General features: G+C 45.8%; 1 protein-coding gene across 4 annotated transcripts in view; it reads left to right on the top strand.

The window, feature by feature from the left end:
* Positions 1-17,911, top strand: part of GARNL3 (GTPase activating Rap/RanGAP domain like 3) — a 148,150-nt gene that overhangs the window by 1,979 nt on the left and 128,260 nt on the right. Inside the window, exon 2 of one of the 4 annotated variants that reach the window (XM_070595513.1) lies at positions 13,580-13,777. The exons of 1 other annotated variant lie outside the window; for it this stretch is intronic. In XM_070595513.1, coding sequence (XP_070451614.1) covers positions 13,580-13,777 — 198 coding nt within the window. The remainder of the gene's footprint in view (positions 1-13,579; positions 13,778-17,911) is intronic. 2 more of the 4 variants (XM_070595514.1, XM_070595515.1) reach the window with 2 other exon arrangements.

The raw sequence follows: 17,911 nt of genomic DNA on the forward strand, positions 1-17,911 counted from the left end.
TTTAAATTTAAATAGCCACGTATGACTAATATTTATAATATTGGACAGTGCCCGTTTAGAAAGTTTTTGTCTTCCTCCAAATTCTCACTTTTACCATCCGCTCCTTTGTCTTCATGACCTTACTCCTGGAAGACTAACTGACTTCTTGGCCTCCAGAGGCTTTTTTTCTCTATTTAACACTCCATGATATTTTCTTATAAACTTTAGAAATAATGCGTGCCATTTTTCTGATTTTAAAATAATTTACTTGTTGGAGGACAATTTATTTAACCCGTCCTTTTTTATTCTATATGGAATTTATGACCAGTTGTTCACTCTTACAAACGGCAGGCTGAGTCCATGTGCTTTAGTCTGTGTATGTAGAGGTAATCATTTTCTTGCGATAAGTTCATAGAAGTGATGGAAATTATTGGATCCAAGAAAATGAACATTTTAAAGGCTTTTGGAGCATAATGCCAAATTGCCCACCAGGAAGTTGTTCCAGTTTACAGTTCCCCCACAGCATATAAATGTATTTTTCTCATCCTCAACGCTAGGCATTATCATTTATAAATATTTGCCAAAGTGGTACCTTGTTTTAATTTGAATTAAACTTTGTTTAGTAGTGAGGCAAACTTTTTTTTCATATTTATTCATAATATAGGTTTCTTTTTTTAAATTTAAAAACATTTTTTAATTTTATTGAGGTCAATAATATTGGCTTCTAACATGGTGTAAATTTCAGGTGTACATTACTGTGTATCAGTTTCTATACAGACTGTGTCGCGTTCACCAATAGCGTAGTTTTTATCCATCACCATACACGTGCGCCCCTCTACCCTTTTCACCCTCCTCCCACTCTCTTCTCCTCCGGTAACCACCAGTCTGTTCCACTTATCTGTTTGTTTATTTATCTTCCATGATATGAGTGTGTATTTCTTTTTTTAATGAAATATATATGCATGTACTTTGTCTGTTTTTCCTTTTTTCTTTTCCTTATTGAATTGAAGCACTTTTTATTTATTAAGGGAATCGATTGTTTTGGTCAAACATGTAGCAAGTATTCTTCACAGCTCATTATTTGCCTTTTAACTTTCTTTACGGTGTTTTTTTGATAAAGTTTTTATTATTATTGTTTTTTTTAATTTTGTCAAATCTACTAATTTATTCTTCCTGTTTATGCTTATTTAAAAAAGACTTCCCTAACTTGAAGCGAATAAATGTTCATCTACAGTTCTCCTATTGTTTTTATTGCTTAAAAAAAAAGATCACCTCTTTAAACCGTTAATCCAAATGATCTCACTTTTGAGTGAGACTATTAAGAGCTGTCTTGTATTGGGCTGATATAATGAGCTCTTAGGGCCAACAGGAGAAGGGTCACCTGTGAAACATCTTAACCATGCGGGTGTCTGTGGGTCCCTAGCCTAGGCCTACTGTTCTAGGAAGCCCAGGGTGGTGATGGGGTGTGCAGGTGCTCAGGAAGCTCTGCAGGTGATTCTGATGGATGGCTAGGGCGTGAGACGCTCCAGCTCACGTGTGGACATGTTGCCAGGTTGGCCTCCTTTTCTCCAGAGTCCTCAGTCACTTCTCATTTCCTGTTGTATCCAGTTGAAATGCCACTGCCTCATGTTTAGGGCCTTTCAGAATCTGGTTTGACCATATCTGCTCAATCATCTTGTTGACATCAGGAAAAAAGAAAGGCATTACTTTCAGGATGGAAACTGTCTTTGCTAAGTATCCCCATGTCAGCTCTGGTAACTGGCTGGCAGACACAGCACCTAATGAATGTGAAGGAGCAGGGAGTGGCCCGGGCGTTAGGCATCTGGGCTGGTGGCAGTGAGAAGGGCTAGCTGAGAAACCAGGAGGCCGTAGGGCAGAACACTAATGCTGTTAATCCACTTGCCCTAGATGTGTTTGTCCTCATACTGTAGGAAGGCGTATCAGACAGTGTTCAAGAACACGGGCTTTGGAGTGAGACAGACCTGGGTTCCAGTGTCTGGCCTTCCCCTTGTTGTGTGTGTGGCCTTGGACAAGTTGCTTAACCGCTCGGAGCCTTGGTTAACTCATTTGTAAAATGACAGTGACACTCATCTGACAATATTGATGTGAGCTTGAAATGAACTAATTTATGCAAAGTGCTGAAAACAGTATCTGGCCCAAAGTATTACTAAATGGTAACTGTTAAGGACAAAAATGATTAACAGTGATAGGGAAGTTTTCAACCTTTCCCTGCCCTTGCCTGATTAAAATTCTGGCTTTGCCCATTCAATTTTTCCTCCCCCTCCTGCCCTCAGAGCAAGGTCCTGCCTTTTTTGCATTTTTGAGCTGCAGATTTAGGAAGAGAGGGATTGAGAAGAAGGACAATGTGTACATGGGACTCTGGTTAGGACTGCCTGAGAAAAACTTTCAGGGGGCGTTCACCAGTGAGAGGTGCAGAAACACCTCCTTTGTATGAGGGAGCCTCATAGGTTTCCCTGTTTCTGTGGCTCTCAGATTTATTTTAGGAAATGTACCTGTTATCTTTTGTAACTTCGCGGTGATCAAGAAATACAGTTAATGAACCTGAGTTATTTTAAATTACTCCTCTGTTGTGAGCTGTGTTCCTTGGGCTCCAGCACTTCGTGGAGCCGAACCACACATGAACCACAGCATGAACAGTGTCACATTGTAGAATTGAATTTGCAAGGCGAATCCTAAAGATCGGAGAATCTCAGCATCGAGCAGAACTTTAGACATCACTTAGGTCACCCTCTCGGTGGTTCTCAAAGTGTGGTCCCTGGACCAGCTGCATTAGCATTACCTGGGAACTTGTTAGAAATGCACTTTCATAAGCTCAACCCCAGATTTACTCAATCAGAATCGTTGGGCGTGGGGCTCAGGAAACTGTTTGAGAGCCACTGCTCTCTAGTCTAATACGATGGTTCAACCTAACGTGTATGAGAATCACGGGGGGCAGGGGGCTTCTTAGAAGTTTCCTAGGCTCCACCCTCAGAGATTCTGATTCACGAGGTCAGGGTGGGGCTGTGAATTGTAGTTCTAACAGACTCACAAGTAATGCCAGGACCGCTGGCCCAGGGACATACTTTGAAAATCACTCCTCTAGGGTGATGCTGGAAACATTTCTACAACAACCGTTCCAGCTGGTCCTCCAGCCTCTGCTTATCCCATCTCAGGTCAGGAGGCCACTACTGCAAGCCTTTTTATTATTGAGCAGCTCTGTTATCTTTCCCTAGTAGGGAAGTCAAAGCTTGCCTCATTGTTCTTGCTACCCATCGTTCATGATTCTGCTTTCATAGCCACTTGCAGTGGCAATGCTTGTGGTTCTCATTCCAGGTGAAAAGTGGTGGCTTGGATTATGGGGTGTCGACTGAGTGGTCAAGTGGTTCTTCCTCCTGGCTACCCAGTTGTAATCACCATTGATCAGTTTTCAGCTATCAGTGAGCCTGGTATTACATCACATCTTTTCTGATTGTGCCTTACCAGTTGTGTGTGTGTGTGTGTTTTAAGATTATCAAAGGCTATGAATGACAAGCAAAGGACAATTATTCGTTCATGCAATCACACAATGCTGAGGTAGACCAAGCTTTGGGAGAGGATAGATCCAGGTGCTCAAATAATGTCATTAGTAGTCTTTCTTCATTCTCTGGATTGTCTTTATTCTCAACGTGTTTCCTCATGGAGGCAAAGAAAGTTAACTATTCCAGGCTTACTTTCTACCAGTGTACAATCACAGCAGAAAGAGAGCGCCTCTTTCTCTGCTTCTAGAGCCTGTCCCAGGCTTGACATTCGTTGGATTTCTCGGGTTCTATGCTTATCCCTGAACCGACCATTTTGGCCAGAGGGGAGTAAAGCATGCTAATTGGCTGAGCCTGGAACTGAGGGGTTAGATCACTTCCATCCATAGAGACCAAGAGGTAGTGATTACCCAAAAGAAAAGTCACAGTGCTATTACCAGAAGAAAGGGAATGGGTACTGGGTTGGCCAAAAAAAAAAAACGTGCCATTATCTGGGAAGCTTTCCAAAATACAGATACCCAGATGCCACTCCAGAGTCACAGAAATGGGGTTTCTGTATTTTTCGGTTCTCATTGTAAAAGACTCCCTTAGTTGAGTGGTTAAATTATGCTGGCTAAGTTTAGCCACCGTGGGTACAGAGCCCTGCATAGACAGAAGATTTTGAATTACAAATGGAAAGCATATTTTGTACTTTCCCAAATATTGCTTCCTAGATAGTGGCTTCCTTATTAGTAATGCATATAACCCTCGCCTTGTGAGAACAAGTCTGATGCCAAGACAAATGCTTTCTTGTTCCTGAAGATGGCTTTCCCGGCCAAGTAGCATCAGAAAAGAACAATTCTCCATTATGCATTGGGTGTCTTCTTTTCTTCTTCCCTGTGTTTCTCTAACTCTTGGATTCTTAGATTGTTTTTCTTTTTTTTCCAGCAGACTTTTGTTTTTCCAGGTAGTTTTGTAAACAGATATTTAAATATGAGCTGTTTTCCTCATCTTCATTCCTCCATATTTATATCGTGATTCATTTTGTTTGCGTCGGGCCCTTAAGTATTTAATCACAAATAAATCTGCTGCTGTCACTTTTCTTTGGGAAAAACAGCAGTCTTCCTGGGAAAGACTATTAAGGGCTGTCTTGTGTTGGGCTGACATAATGGGCTCTTAGGGCCAAGAGAAGAAAATTAATTTTCATATTATGTCTGTTCTCTTAAGAGAAGGAAAAAAACAGCCTTTATTATTCACTAAGAATTTAAGTTAATGCCAACCAGCTTCCTTTCTTGGAGGAAGACAATAGTCAAATTAGTTTTGCTTTAGAAGGTTAATATGAGAAATTATATTTGGTTGTCTGGTTTCCAGAGTTGAAGATCTGAGCAGAGATGAAGTCTGACAAACAATGCTGTAGGAAAATTATAAGAGATTTGGCTTATACAGCAAGACTCGTGCTGGTTTTCCTGGGGGAAAAGAATTCTAAAGCAGCACGCAAGTGCAGAGATGTGGCAAAATAGGAACCACACATCTGATTGTCTCTAGAGCTAGGATCTCAGAGGCCAGTAAGCAAATATGAGCTAGCAAGGAGTTGTGACTGCCCAAGGAGGCATGTGTGGATGGCTGTTCGTTGTAGGCTTGCTCATAAAAGTATTTTTGAAAAAGTCCATCAGTAGTATATTAATACAATACTAGTCATTCTATTAAACAGATTGATGCCAACCTGTTTTTCTGACTTAGAAAGTTCTAGAATGTCCGTATATGTTAAGTGAAAAGAAACAAGTGTCTGCTTCTGGTAATAGCAAGCGTGTCGAATTACATATGGAATTTTAAATTTTCTAGTAGCCATATTTTAAAAAGTAAAAAGAAGCAGGTGAAATATTTTTAATAGTTTATTTTAACTCATTATCTCCAAAATATTATCATTTTAACATGAAATCAGTGTTAAAAATAATTAAGATAATTTACTTTTTTTTTCAGTACTGCCTCTGAACTCGGGTGTGTTTTTTACACATACAGCGTCTCAGTTCAGACCAGCCCCATCTTAAGTGCTCAGTAGCCACATGTGGTGTGGCTGCTCTGCTGGATGGTGTGGCTATGGACCCTCCGGTAGGAAATGTTTGAAGGAATGCATCAAGGCTTTTGTTTTGTTCTTTAATGTGACTATGAGTCACAGTGAAATAGGGAAAGGTGAAAAATTTGTGGGGAAAAAGGGGTACCAGGAGACTTTAGGAAAAGGGAGTCAAAAAATAAACGTTCTTAGTCGGGAAGGATGACTAGCTATGATTTGACGGACTTTGGTTAACTATTCAAATAAATCCCAAGTAAAATTTAGTCTTGGAGACTTAAATGTGAAACCATTGTCGTAGATACATGATGTCCTTTTAATTTTTTTTATTTTGGGAAAATTAGTATAAACAAACAGTTTAAAAAAAAACAGAGGGCCGGCCCCATGGCCGAGTGGTTAGGGTCACATGCTCCACTTTGGTGGCCCAGGGTTTCGCCAGTTCAAATCCTGGGTGCGGACATGGCACTGCTCATCAAGCCATGCTGAGGCAGCGTCCCACATGCCACAACCAGAAGGACCCACAACTAAAAATACACAACTGTGTACCCAGGGGGCTTTGGGAGAAAAAGGAAAAATAAAATCTTTAAAAAAAAGACAGAAAGGAGAAATGCCTTTCTGTGTCAAGTGTTGCTGATAGGTCAAACAACAGTAAGAACTAAGACTTGACCGCTGGGTTTCCCACCACGTGGGTCACTGGTAGACTTTGACAAGAGCTGTTTCTTGGAACAGTGAGGTTGCAGGTCTCACAGGACTGGCTTCAGGAGATGATGATAAGAGAGGAATTGGAAATGAGGAGTAGAGTCAACTCTTTGCAGGGGTGGAAGGGACGTGAATGGAAACTTGTTAATTTTATTTGGTTTGGATGGGGATTTTTGCTTTTCTTTTATAAAGATGCTTATATAGTCGTGCATTGCTTTCCAACAGGGATGCATTCTGAGAAGCGTGTTGTAGGCAATTTGGTCGTGTGAACATCATGGAGTGTACTCACTTACACAAACCTACATGGGATAGCCTGCTACATACCTAGGCTACATGGTACTAACCTTATGGGGCCACCGTCATATATGCAGCCCGTTGTTGACCAGAATGTCGTTATGCATCGCATGACCCTATCTGATGGGAATGAGCCAGTAAAGAGAAAAGACCTCAGTAGGGGGAGGGAGTGTCTTACTTGAGAAAGAGAAAATTCACAGAGGATGTCATAGCTGCCTTCCCACATTTGAAAGGGTGTCATATGAAAAAGGAATTAGGTCCACTCTGTGGAAGGCCGCAGGCTAGGCCTCCAGTCACAGTGGTGTGAGGGATAATAAAACAGACTGGACTCAGTACAGGAAAGCACATTCCAGCGCCAGTGCGCCCTAAGCTAGCAGGGCTCACTTCAAGATGCAGTGAAATTTTTATTACTGGAGGTGTTAAAGCATCTATAGGTTAGACTAGTATTTCTCAACTCTTTTGTGTTTTCAGCACACTTTTGGATACAAGAATTTTTGGTGGCACACTTGAAAAGACTCAAAACAGCATTCAGCAGGCCAGCGATAGTGCCAGCACAATCCTGCTCCAGCACAGCAGTGACCTGAGAAGCACCTGCCGTTAGTCTGCTGTTCTCCTGGTTGCACCTCTTTGCCGTGTGAGCAGAAATGCTTAGTGCTTTGAGCAAGCTCGCTTTTAGACTCAAAAGGCAAAATGTCCTGTGTATTCCCATAAAGGTACACAGTCCCTTTTGGTTGCCCCCTGGAGGTTATACCATCGCACTCACCGGAAGAAAACTGTGCCCTACTCTCCGCTCTGCATAGGGTCACATGAACTGTTAAGCTCAAAATCCAGTCTGACAGACGTCACTATAAAAGGCCTATCAGTCAGTAATCTGTTGCAGACAACAGAATCCACTCTACTTAGCATAAGCAGAGCAGAATGCGATTGAATAGTGATACAGGGAATTATGTGCTTGTAAAGTCATGGGCAGGGCTGGAGAGCAGGCTCTAGTCTGAGCTCCCAGGAACAACTCTTAGCCCCAGAGCACCGTGCTCTGCCGTGATCAGGAAAGCTGCTGCTTGATGACAAGAAGCTGATCCACAGATCCACCGCTAACTAGAATCTCACTACCAACTCTGCTTTGATCCCAAAAGCTGCCCCTGCTGCTTCAGAAAGCCATAGGATCAAGAAGCTGCTGACTCCAGAACCACAACAGCTCTGTCATGATCCCCAAAAGTGAAGTGATGCCCAGCATCCTCTCTCTTAATCCTCCTGGCTCCATCCCAAATCAGAGTCCGTTGTGACTGCATCTGATTGGTGGAACCTAAATCATGTCCAGAACTCTAGACTGGAAAGGAGGTTAGGACGTTCACGTTTCAGCTTTCCAACTTTTGCACACTGGAATGAGACCGAAATGGGTGTTGAGCAGGTCCTCCCACAGTCTCTGCCACAAACAGCATCTTTCTTCAATCACAGCAAAAATAAATTAGACACATTGATCAAATGTTCGTGGCAAACGAGCGAAGGTTCCTGTGCACGGGCGTGCTGCTGCACACCTGGCACGCTGATCGTGGAGCTGCTTTAGTGGGCGAGCAGGGAAAAGGGGGAAGCAAGCCTCTGATGGGTGCTTGAAGTGGACTTTCCAACCGTAAGTGGCAGTGACTCCATAGTTTTAGCCCAAATGGCAGTTCGCACATAAATGCTTGTCCTGCATTTTATGACCAGAGAGAACAGTGTCCTTAGAAGAGCTGCCAGCCATTGAGTGTCTTCTCGTGTCAGTGCCATGCATCAGGCCTGGGTTGATGTTTTGCAGATGGATTGTCTCTGCTCCGTGCACTTGTCACAGTCCTCACAAAGCAGCTGCCTGTCAGAGATTGGCAAAGAAATTGAGCAGGTTCCACAGCGGTCTGACTGAAGCCACCAGTGACCTTGTTCAAGAAAGGCCAGCACAGCCTGACATAGTCTCCCTATTCCAAATGAATACTTTCCTCGTATTTTGGCATTCACGTGGTCACTTATTCATTCAACAAATATTTATTGAGCACTTCTGGGTGCTAGGCACTGGGGATACGCTGTGAACAAGACAGACAGAGTTGCTGCTGTCATGGAACATTCTAGTGGAAGGAGGCCGACGATGTACCAGTAAACAAATGCATAACTAGGATGACTTCGCTTGTGGTGCGTGCTATGGAGGAAGAAGCTTACAGGATAGGGAGTGACTGTGCGTGGGGGGGAGCAGTGTAGATTGGGGACAGAGGACATTTGTCTTCCTGCTGTGCCCAGCTCTGCAGGGGCTACTGCTCCCTTGGCTGCTGAGCCAGCTCCGACCCCAAAAGCTGATTTTGGTTTGAAGATAGGCAAGAATGATGATTTGTGTTTGGTTTAAGGTTGTTTTCAGTCAACAATCAGAGCAAGGAATAATGTACGAGATCAAGAATGAATGGCAGGGGGTGTGGCTCCCAGAAGTTTCCAGTGTTCCTCAGTGGTCAGCAATCAATGCAGCCTGCACCAAGGGAGATATCGGCCACGTTGAAGGAGCCAGGACTGAGACCTGGTTGCTGCATTCAGGGGTCTACCTACCGGCATTGGAGACAGCACTTGTGCCCCAGTTGTGTTCTTCCGTGGTCTGTTTCTTGCTGCAACCCTGGGCCTCAGCAGACCTGGCCATGGCCACTGCGGCTGCTGGCCCCCATCTGGAGCTGCTAGACGCATTCTTCTCAGTGACTGCTCTTGCCTTCTCGTGGCCATCAGCAGGGGGCTAACTGTGAAGCAGGCCACATTTCTCTTTACTCCCATCCCTTTAGACTCACAATATTAACACCCAAGGCACCCTGAGGGCTCGTGAGTCACAACATAAGACGAGATAACTGTAAGCTGTGTGCTCCTCAGGGCTGTCCTCAGTCCCGTAACAAACCACGGGCATCCCCCAGCCCCCTGCACGGGAGATTCGCTCGCGGACACCCTCGTTTCCTCTCCTGCGGCCCCTCCCGTCCTGGACAGCAGCTCCACACTGGGAATCAGCCTCTTCCTGCCACATCTGGGAGTTTTATCCTAGAGCCTTGTGAAATCTGTCTATTGTATCATTTGATCTTTTGTTTCGAGCGAGTCCTTGTTCTCTCATTTTCTTGAGAGAACAAAGCTGTTGTAGTTTTCATCTGATCCTTTTTAAAAATCTTCTGTTGGGGACTCTTCATCTGCCTTTGGCATGCGGTATTTCCTAGTCCTGTGCTAGCGTCTTCTTGCAGGTCCATCTTTGAATAGGAACAGTTCTGTCTGGGGCTGTGTCTGCCCATCAATGTACAGCGGATTCGCCTTGCGTCTCTTCCCCATTTGTCTGAGCAGCGGTGAGCCATCTCTTTTGGAGCTTGCTGGCCTTCCTGCTCTTTGGGAAGCGGGATGGGTGCAGAAGCAGTGGGAACGTGTCATCTGCTTTTACTCTCCGTGATGCTTGCCCTCCTGTCTGCAGAGTCCCCTGTGCCTGTGGTGTACGTGGCCCCATGGCAGGACTTCCCTTGAATTTTCACACCCCCCCCACTTTTGGGGCAAATAGGCCCCTCCAAAGAGAGGCTGCGTTGGTGTGATTTCCTGTGACTCGTGGGCCTTCTTTTGGTGGGTCCCTATGTACTTTTGGTTACTATCTTTCAAGAAGTTCAAATGGCTCCTAAGATATACTTTTCCTTCTCTCCTTCAGCCTTTCCTCCGATTAGGCCACCCCTTCTTATGAGAAAGCTGGGGCAGTTAAAAACAAAAAAGAAGAAGAAAAAACAGCTTCTGCCCAGGCCTGCCCATGCTTCCACTTCCCACCCCTCCAAAGCGGGCCTTGTCAGGTCGTTAGAATATTCTGGCTTCTTCCCGCACGTTCCATGAGACAGGGAGAACTCAATATTCACTTTCAGTTTATCCACCTTTATTGTATACAGCAGATTTTCAGAGTTACAGCATGAAATTTGGCCCTTCTCTTGTTTCAGTAAGTTTTCTTCTATATATTGGGCTATTTTTACTTATTTCCATGGGCTCCAAGGAGTTATGCAAATGAGCATTTACTCTGCCATCTTTCCAAGAAGTTCTTCAACTGCTAACTATTTTAAATGGTGAGACAAAGATAAAATATGTCAGAAGATTAAGAGGAACGCACATTTTTTTAAATTAGAAAGTTAAGACTAGAAAGATAACAAAAATGAGTAAAAGGATTAAAATTAACAGTGATGAGACAGAATCTGAACAGTTAGAAAATGAAGCTAAAGAATTAGATGAAAGTATTAAAAAAGAACTCAGAAACTCTAAGGGTAAAATTTTGGAAAAAAGATAAAATTAAATGGTGGAAAAGGTTGAAAAGAACTAGCATTTAAACGTTTTTAACAAAATCTTAAATATTAAAAGGGCTAGAGGGGCTGGCCCCGTGGCCGAGTGGTTAAGTTCGGGCGCTCCACTGCAGGCGGCCCAGTGTTTCGTTGGTTCGAATCCTGGGCGCGGACATGGCACTGCTCATCAAACCACGCTGAGGCAGCGTCCCACATGCCACAACTAGAAGGACCCACAACGAAGAATATACAACTATGTACTGGGGGGCTTTGGGGAGAAAAAGGAAAAAAAATAAATAAATAAAAATCTAAAAAAAAAAGGGCTAGAAAATAACATGCTAAGACAACAAAATAGTTTTTAAAGATTAAAATAAACAAAGACTATAAGCGACATACAAGGTTATCTCATTCTGTGATATCCACCAGGTACATTAGAATGTACCTATATTTACTGATGTAGAAAGATGGCCAAGACGATGGTTTAGGTAGAAAGCAAGTCTCAGAACATTGTGTAGTCTATGTACGTATGTCACATAAAGGTTTGCAGACAAGTAGAGAAAGGAGTGGAAGGAACCGTGCCAAACAGTTAACTGGAAGAGGAAAGGGAGTGGAGGGGAGAATGTCGTGGACACCGTCAGATCCCCTCACCATTTCTCCCCTCCACTCTTCAGTGCACTTTGCTCCAACGCCCACCCTGGTGAGGCGTCTTGTTCGGTGGGCCGCCTTGCTTTGTCCACAGGTGCAGAGAGCTCCAAGTACCTGGGAGCTTCCATCCCCCACCCCCACCCCGTGGCCCTCAGCTCCTCGTCTTGGGTGGGGCAGCTCTGAGACGTAATCTACCTCCAGCAGCACTGTCCAAAATAGAAGGCAAGCTGCACATGTGATTTTACACTTTCCAGTAGCCACATTAAACTGAACTCGAATCTATTTTCTCTTCAACATGTACTCAGTATAAAAATCATTAATGAGATGGTCTACATCCTTTTTCACTGGTACTGAGTCCTCAAAGTCTGGTGTGCATTTACACTTACACACCTCACTTTTCCTGCCCACGTTTCAGTTGCTCAGCCGTCCCAGGTGGCGAGTGGCTACCACGTGGAACAGCCCGGCTTCACTCGAGCTGCAGCTGTCCTTTCACAGGACTTTGCCTGAAAATGAACCCTCACACCTCTGTCCTGCTTCCTCCACTTTCTTACCGGTTTCTTTCAGGAGAACTTTCTCTTTTTTTTTTTAACTTGCATGATTAAGAAAGGAGTGCTTTCTTAATAAATTTTTTGTATACAAGTATTCTTTTCATAATTTAAAAAATCTAGGGGTTCGGAAGAAAATGCATCTCTCGTTCAGAAGCCCTGCTTTGTTGCTCCTTTGTATGTTTATTGCTGAGGCAGCCATACACACCAGTGACACGGGTTTCAGAAGACTTGGGGTTCCACTGAGTGAAGAACTAATAATATCCAGGACCCTGGCTTCCTGCTATTTGCCATACAGGGAAGGCTGGAGCCTTTCACGTCTGTCTGGTCGCTGCCCAGATAAGTGGCCTGAAGCCAGCCTCTGGTTAGATTATCTGGAAGTCTGGGCCAGGTATCCAGCATGTGGCTTCTCAGGCCCAGGAAACATGAGGGGGAGCCGGGTCATCACTTCTAGAGGCGGAATGCCAGGAGGATCTGACCAGAGTGACCTGTTTTCTTTGTTAGCATGCCTGCAACCGAACTGGTAGGGCAGTAGCAGCTGGGGAGTGGGCAGTGCCTGTCTGGCTCCAGCCCCCAGGCCGTATGGAGTGGCTCTCCTGGCGTCCACCCCCGCAGCAGGACCGTGGTTGCCCATGCGGACGCCTCTGCCTCCTTGATGATGCTGCCCCCAACCACTAGGCCTTTTGTCTTCTGCCTTGTCACGCTCTTTATTAAGAAGACATTAGAAAGAGTCCCTTTTGACTAAAGTGTTTTCTAAGATTGCTTTTTATTTTTACTTTTCCATTTCCAAGTAATTGGATTTTGTTTGCTTGTTTGTCTGTCACTCGAGGTAGAGGTGAGTGAAGAACACTGCTAATTGGCTCAGGAAAGAATTCCAATCAGAAGCAGCAGGGAGGCCCAAGAGAGCAGCCCTTCATCCCAGAGCCCCTGCCCCACCTTCCTCGTTGTGTCCTCGGAGAAAGCAGCACGCAGGTCTTGGGAGTGCCTTCCTCCGTTTCTTCCCGTGAACAATCCATTTATTAATTCAGCAAGCGTTTACTGCTTCGATACCCTGTGCCATTACAGACTCTTTTTGTCTACAATGTTGTTGCCAATGTAGGCCCTTTTTATGGCTTTTCTTGGATATTTTAATTGGACATGAGGAGATAAACCAAGCTCTTCTGGCCTGACACAGTGATGGCCGTGAGGCCCACCACTAGTTATTCTCTAAAACCACTCTAGACGTAGCTGGCCCTTACTGAGTGACTGTTGCCTTTTTCTGAACAAGGTTGTGATGGTTTCAATGTTCACTGGCCTCCTTCTGCCTTAGAGCCCCCTGACTTGACAGTGTGGACGCCTTCACTCATTGCTGAGGCATGTGACATGACTGGACGGTTCAGGGGCCAATGCCTTCCTCTCCTGGAGTGTACACGGGCATCACTTGGTGCAGTAAGGGCGTGGTGCAGTCTTGCGGGGGCCCCCGGGTCTTGGGAGGGCCTTGGCTTCGCCCTCCTAACTAGCTAACGGGGCTGGCCTCTGGGCAGAGTGCCAGAAAAGGCCAGTGATTGGCCTGCCGTCCTTCTTCTCTGTTCTCAGTGCCTTTCCCAACTCCTTCTGCCTCAGTACAGCACTCCAGCCTCCAGGCCCACTGATGGATCCACTGACGAAGGGGTCCTGTGGGAGTCAGATGGCACAAACCCTTCTGTGGAAAGCAAAGTCGTCTCTCTCCTTTGGCATCCAGCCCCTTCAGACATGGCCAGCAAAAGAGCCTGAAGTCGAGTCCCAGGTCAACCTGTAAGTAAGTAGAAGCATTGTCATCTGTTTGGGCTTGTGCTTACGCTACCTCGAAATCCCTTAATGCTCAGGAAGGAGATTATCTATTTGGGGGACAATACGGAGGGAGAAGGGAGTGGATATTCGGTGGGGAGATTTCATTTCTGTTCTTAATGATGCCTTATGCATGTATTTATTTATTTACTTCGCAGTATTCATTGAGCACCTAGTCTGGCCAGGCCCTGTGTCAGGCAGGGTGAGCAAAACAGATTCAGTTCCTGTCTGCAGAGAATCCACAGCTCATGGGACAGACAGCCATTAATCAAATAATCACACAAGTAAATACTAACAAATTTTGTGCTATGAAACATGTTGTCGTGATTTAGTAGACATTTACAGAATGCCTTCTATGTGCCAGCAACATGCTGGGGATAAAAGAGAATAAGACATCTCATTACCCTTGAATATCAGATGGTACCTAGAAGGGGGGAAAACCCAATATTATTCAGAAGAAGTGATAATAATAACTATCCTATAACTAATATATTTATAGATTCTGAGTCCCCTAGGGTGGTCACTGTGTTTCCCTGTTTATCCTGAATCCCCAGGGCTTTGTCGTGGTGTACAATAATATCTGTTGGATGAATGAATAAGAAAATGAATGAAGAGGATACTACAAGACAAGGGTGCTTAGCTCTCCGGGGGAATCAGAGGCGACCAGGTGCAACAGTATGATTGACTTCAAAACAAATGAGACGCCTCATCCATTCAACACAACAGCTATTGATGGATGCTTACTGTACCTAGGGCTTTTGCAAAGCTGCTTCCTGGCTAGGCGCAGGGACCAGAATCACCTGTGGGGCTTAAGAAACGGCTAAGCCTGAGGCCCGCCCCAGGGAGTCTGAGTCAGTGGCCCTGGAGTGGGCAAAAGAGGACTCTTCAGGGGGCCTGCCCTCAGAGCACTCAGCCTTCCCCGGCAGACAGACCAGCAAGCCGATAACTCCGGTGCTGCTGGAAAAGAAGTGTGTGTGAGTGCTGGAGGAGTAAAGACCCTGCGGGAGGACAGGGCGGAATAGGCTAACGGTTGAGCTTGGGCAGGAAAGGGGGAAGGCGGCCACTTTCTATAGAGGCAGTCGCAGAGCAAAGGCTTGGATCCGTGAAAGTATGTTCCAGCAACCTGGATAGGTGTTAAACCGATGGTGCTCTCCCCTGGCTGCACATGAGAATCACCCCAGGAGCTTTACAAACATATGGAAGCCTGCACCATCCCTCCAAGATTCTGAGGTCCAGGATGGGACACAAATACCGGGATTTTATAAAGCTCCCCAGGTGATTCTGAGGTGCAGCAAATGTTGAGAAACGCTGCTTTTAAAAATGTAACCACACATAAATAAATACAAAACAGTTATGATGCACCTTACATGCCTAGCTAAGGGGTCGAAACTTTATATCTGAGGCAGTGGGGAGCCACCGATAGCTTTTCTGATCCTGAGAGAGAATGCAGTTTGAAATATCCAAGGTTCACGTAGATAAACTCATGATTGCTCCTTCCGTAGTGGGTTCTTCAGGGAGACCAGGGGAAGCCCGGGGTCACCGTTGGCTTTTCAGAGCTACCACCACACCTCCCATAAATGCCTATAAGGGGCCATTTATGAGAATATCAGAATTGAATGTCTCCTTGATCTGAATCTAAAATTTCAGCGAATCCTGAATTATCTGAATGAGATGCTGCTGTTTCTTGGAAGCCGCTGGTAACCTACCCAAGCGCGGTGCAAGGGAGGACGGGGAAGCGAGGGCTTCGTCTCCGAAGGTGGCGGGGGGAGAAAAGCCGCCCCTCCTCTGGGAGCTCCCGGCGAGAGTGACAGTCCTCACAGTGGTTTGGCTTGGGCGCGCCTCTTTTCTGCACTACCAGCCCCAGAATGCACCGCGCGATGACGCGATCAAAGGGGCGGGCAGGACTGCGTAAGAGCCTATGAGACACAGCGAAAGCAGCCCGAGGCGGTGCCTTCCTGGTCCTATTGGTGAATAATCCAGTCAGGGGCGGGACCAGGGCCTGGTCATTGACGACCGAAGGCTTAGCGAGAATGGGGGGCGCGGGCGGGGTTGGACCCCAGACTCGAAACTGATTCGGCCCGGAGCTCGATGTTAGGTTCTCTGGAAAACGGGCTAAAAAGATGTGTCTTTAAGAACCGCTGCCATTCTGTAGGCAGCTCATTCATTAACTCATTCATTCAACAAATATTTATTGATTACCAGGCACTTGCGCAAATATGCTAAATACATTTTCTCGTTTAGTCGTCACAAAAAAAAAAAAAACCCATGAGGTAGCTATTGTTAGCTCCATCTTACAGATAAAGAAGCTGAGGTCCAGAAGGGTTAAGAGACTTGTCCAGGACACACGGCTTGTAAGTGACAGAGTAGGGATTTGAACCTAGGTCTGTCTAGCTCCAGTTTCCATCTCCTAACCTCAGTGTGCTCAGCCATGCAGTCAGGAGCAAAGTGTTTGTGGGATGTCAGGGTCCACAGGGCGTCTTGGTGCCGTGGAGAGAAGAATATAACAGTACCCTACTGGACTCCGTTAACGTTGACCAAGCACCAAGCTGGGCCTTGTGCTGGGTACCATGGTAACGCAAAGACCCTGCCAGAAAAGGCTTCTGCTGTCTGTTAAACAGTGTGCTGAGCACCTGTGTGCTGTGCTGGGCCTTGCAGTAGGCACAGGGGTTGCAAAGAAAGCACCTCCTTCCAGATTAAGTGGGGGGTTATGAAAGTGCTGTCCCCTAGGGCAGTCCACAGATTTCTGAGCAGAGGAACTACTTGAAGGATGGGAACTTTACCAGGCAGAGGGGAGGGGAGGCCTTCCCAGGCTGAGGGGACCATATGTGCAAAGACCAGCAGCATAAAGCACTCTGGGAGTTCAGGGAACCGGGAACAGTCTGGTCTGGCCGGTGCTCCTTAGGGAGTGGTGGGCAGCAAGCCTGGGATGGCAGACACAGCCAAGTCACTGGGGAGTGAGGGGGCTTAACCACCCTGCCAAGAAGTTTGCTCTCTACTCTCTCTGTGGGGCAGAGCATGATCAGCTTTGCTTATTGGAAAGATAACTGGCATCAGTGGGCAGCTAGGTTGCGGTAGGATAAGGCTGGTGGCAGGGAGACGTGTTAGAGTGGCCAAGTAGGAGATATTAAGTGTTCTGGTGAGTGGCAGGAGCAATGAGATTGAGTTCAGAAATATTAAAGAGGAAGATGGGAGTGGACCTGATGAATGTATGGGTGGTGGGGTGAGAAAATGACCCTGAATTTTGACTCTGGCAGCTGAGTGGTTGGTCTTGCCATTAGTAAGAGGGCTCTGAGATGAGACAGCAAGAAATACAAGAGAGATTAAGGCAAAGATCGTTGGATAAATGCCGTCAGGGCTGAAGAGGGGTTCAGTTACATCTTGGGGGGCAGGAGGTACTTAGGAAAGTCTTCTCAGAGAGAGTTATGTGAAATGGACCTTGAAATGGAGTAGAACCTTCCGTCCTTCTTTTCTTTTTCCTCAGTAGATTTGAGTAGGCAGCGGTGGGGGAGGGGGCTGTGTCCTGGTTTGCCTCTTGGCTAGTGAAGTCGTGGGAAGTCTGGAAAATCAGATTGGGGGCCATACTGTACTCAATCGCTGGGACATTGGGAGGCCCTGGATGGTTTTTGAGACAGGCAAGTGATGGTTCGAGCTCTGATTTTAAAAAGTTGATTTCACAGCTGTGTACAGCGAGGAGGCCAGGAAACCAATGAAGAGATGGCCTAGGGAGGGGCTTGTTGGTTATAAGGGACAGAAACCCAACTCAAAAGAGTTTAGGCCAAAAAGGAGAACGTATAGGTTCAAGAAACCAAACTAAGGAAAAGGACAGATCTGACTTTAGGGATCACTAGACGCAAGGACTCAAATGCTGTCGTCAGTCCATTTTCCTCTTGCTCCCACACCTCCCGTCTCTTAGCCCTGCTTCTCTCTACCTGTTGGCCTCATTGTCTCCCACTATCCACAAGTTTCCACCAGGGAGCAGACAGTGTGGTCTCAGGCAGCAGGGGCTGTACTCTTACAGCTTTGCAACTTGAGAGGAAGAATTTTCCCCATCAGTTAGAAGACCCCTGGGGACAGACTCTGGTTGCCCAGTCTGGGTCACAT

Source organism: Equus przewalskii, chromosome 26, assembly GCF_037783145.1.
Source record: "Equus przewalskii isolate Varuska chromosome 26, EquPr2, whole genome shotgun sequence".
NCBI classification, from domain to species: Eukaryota; Metazoa; Chordata; class Mammalia; order Perissodactyla; family Equidae; genus Equus; species Equus przewalskii.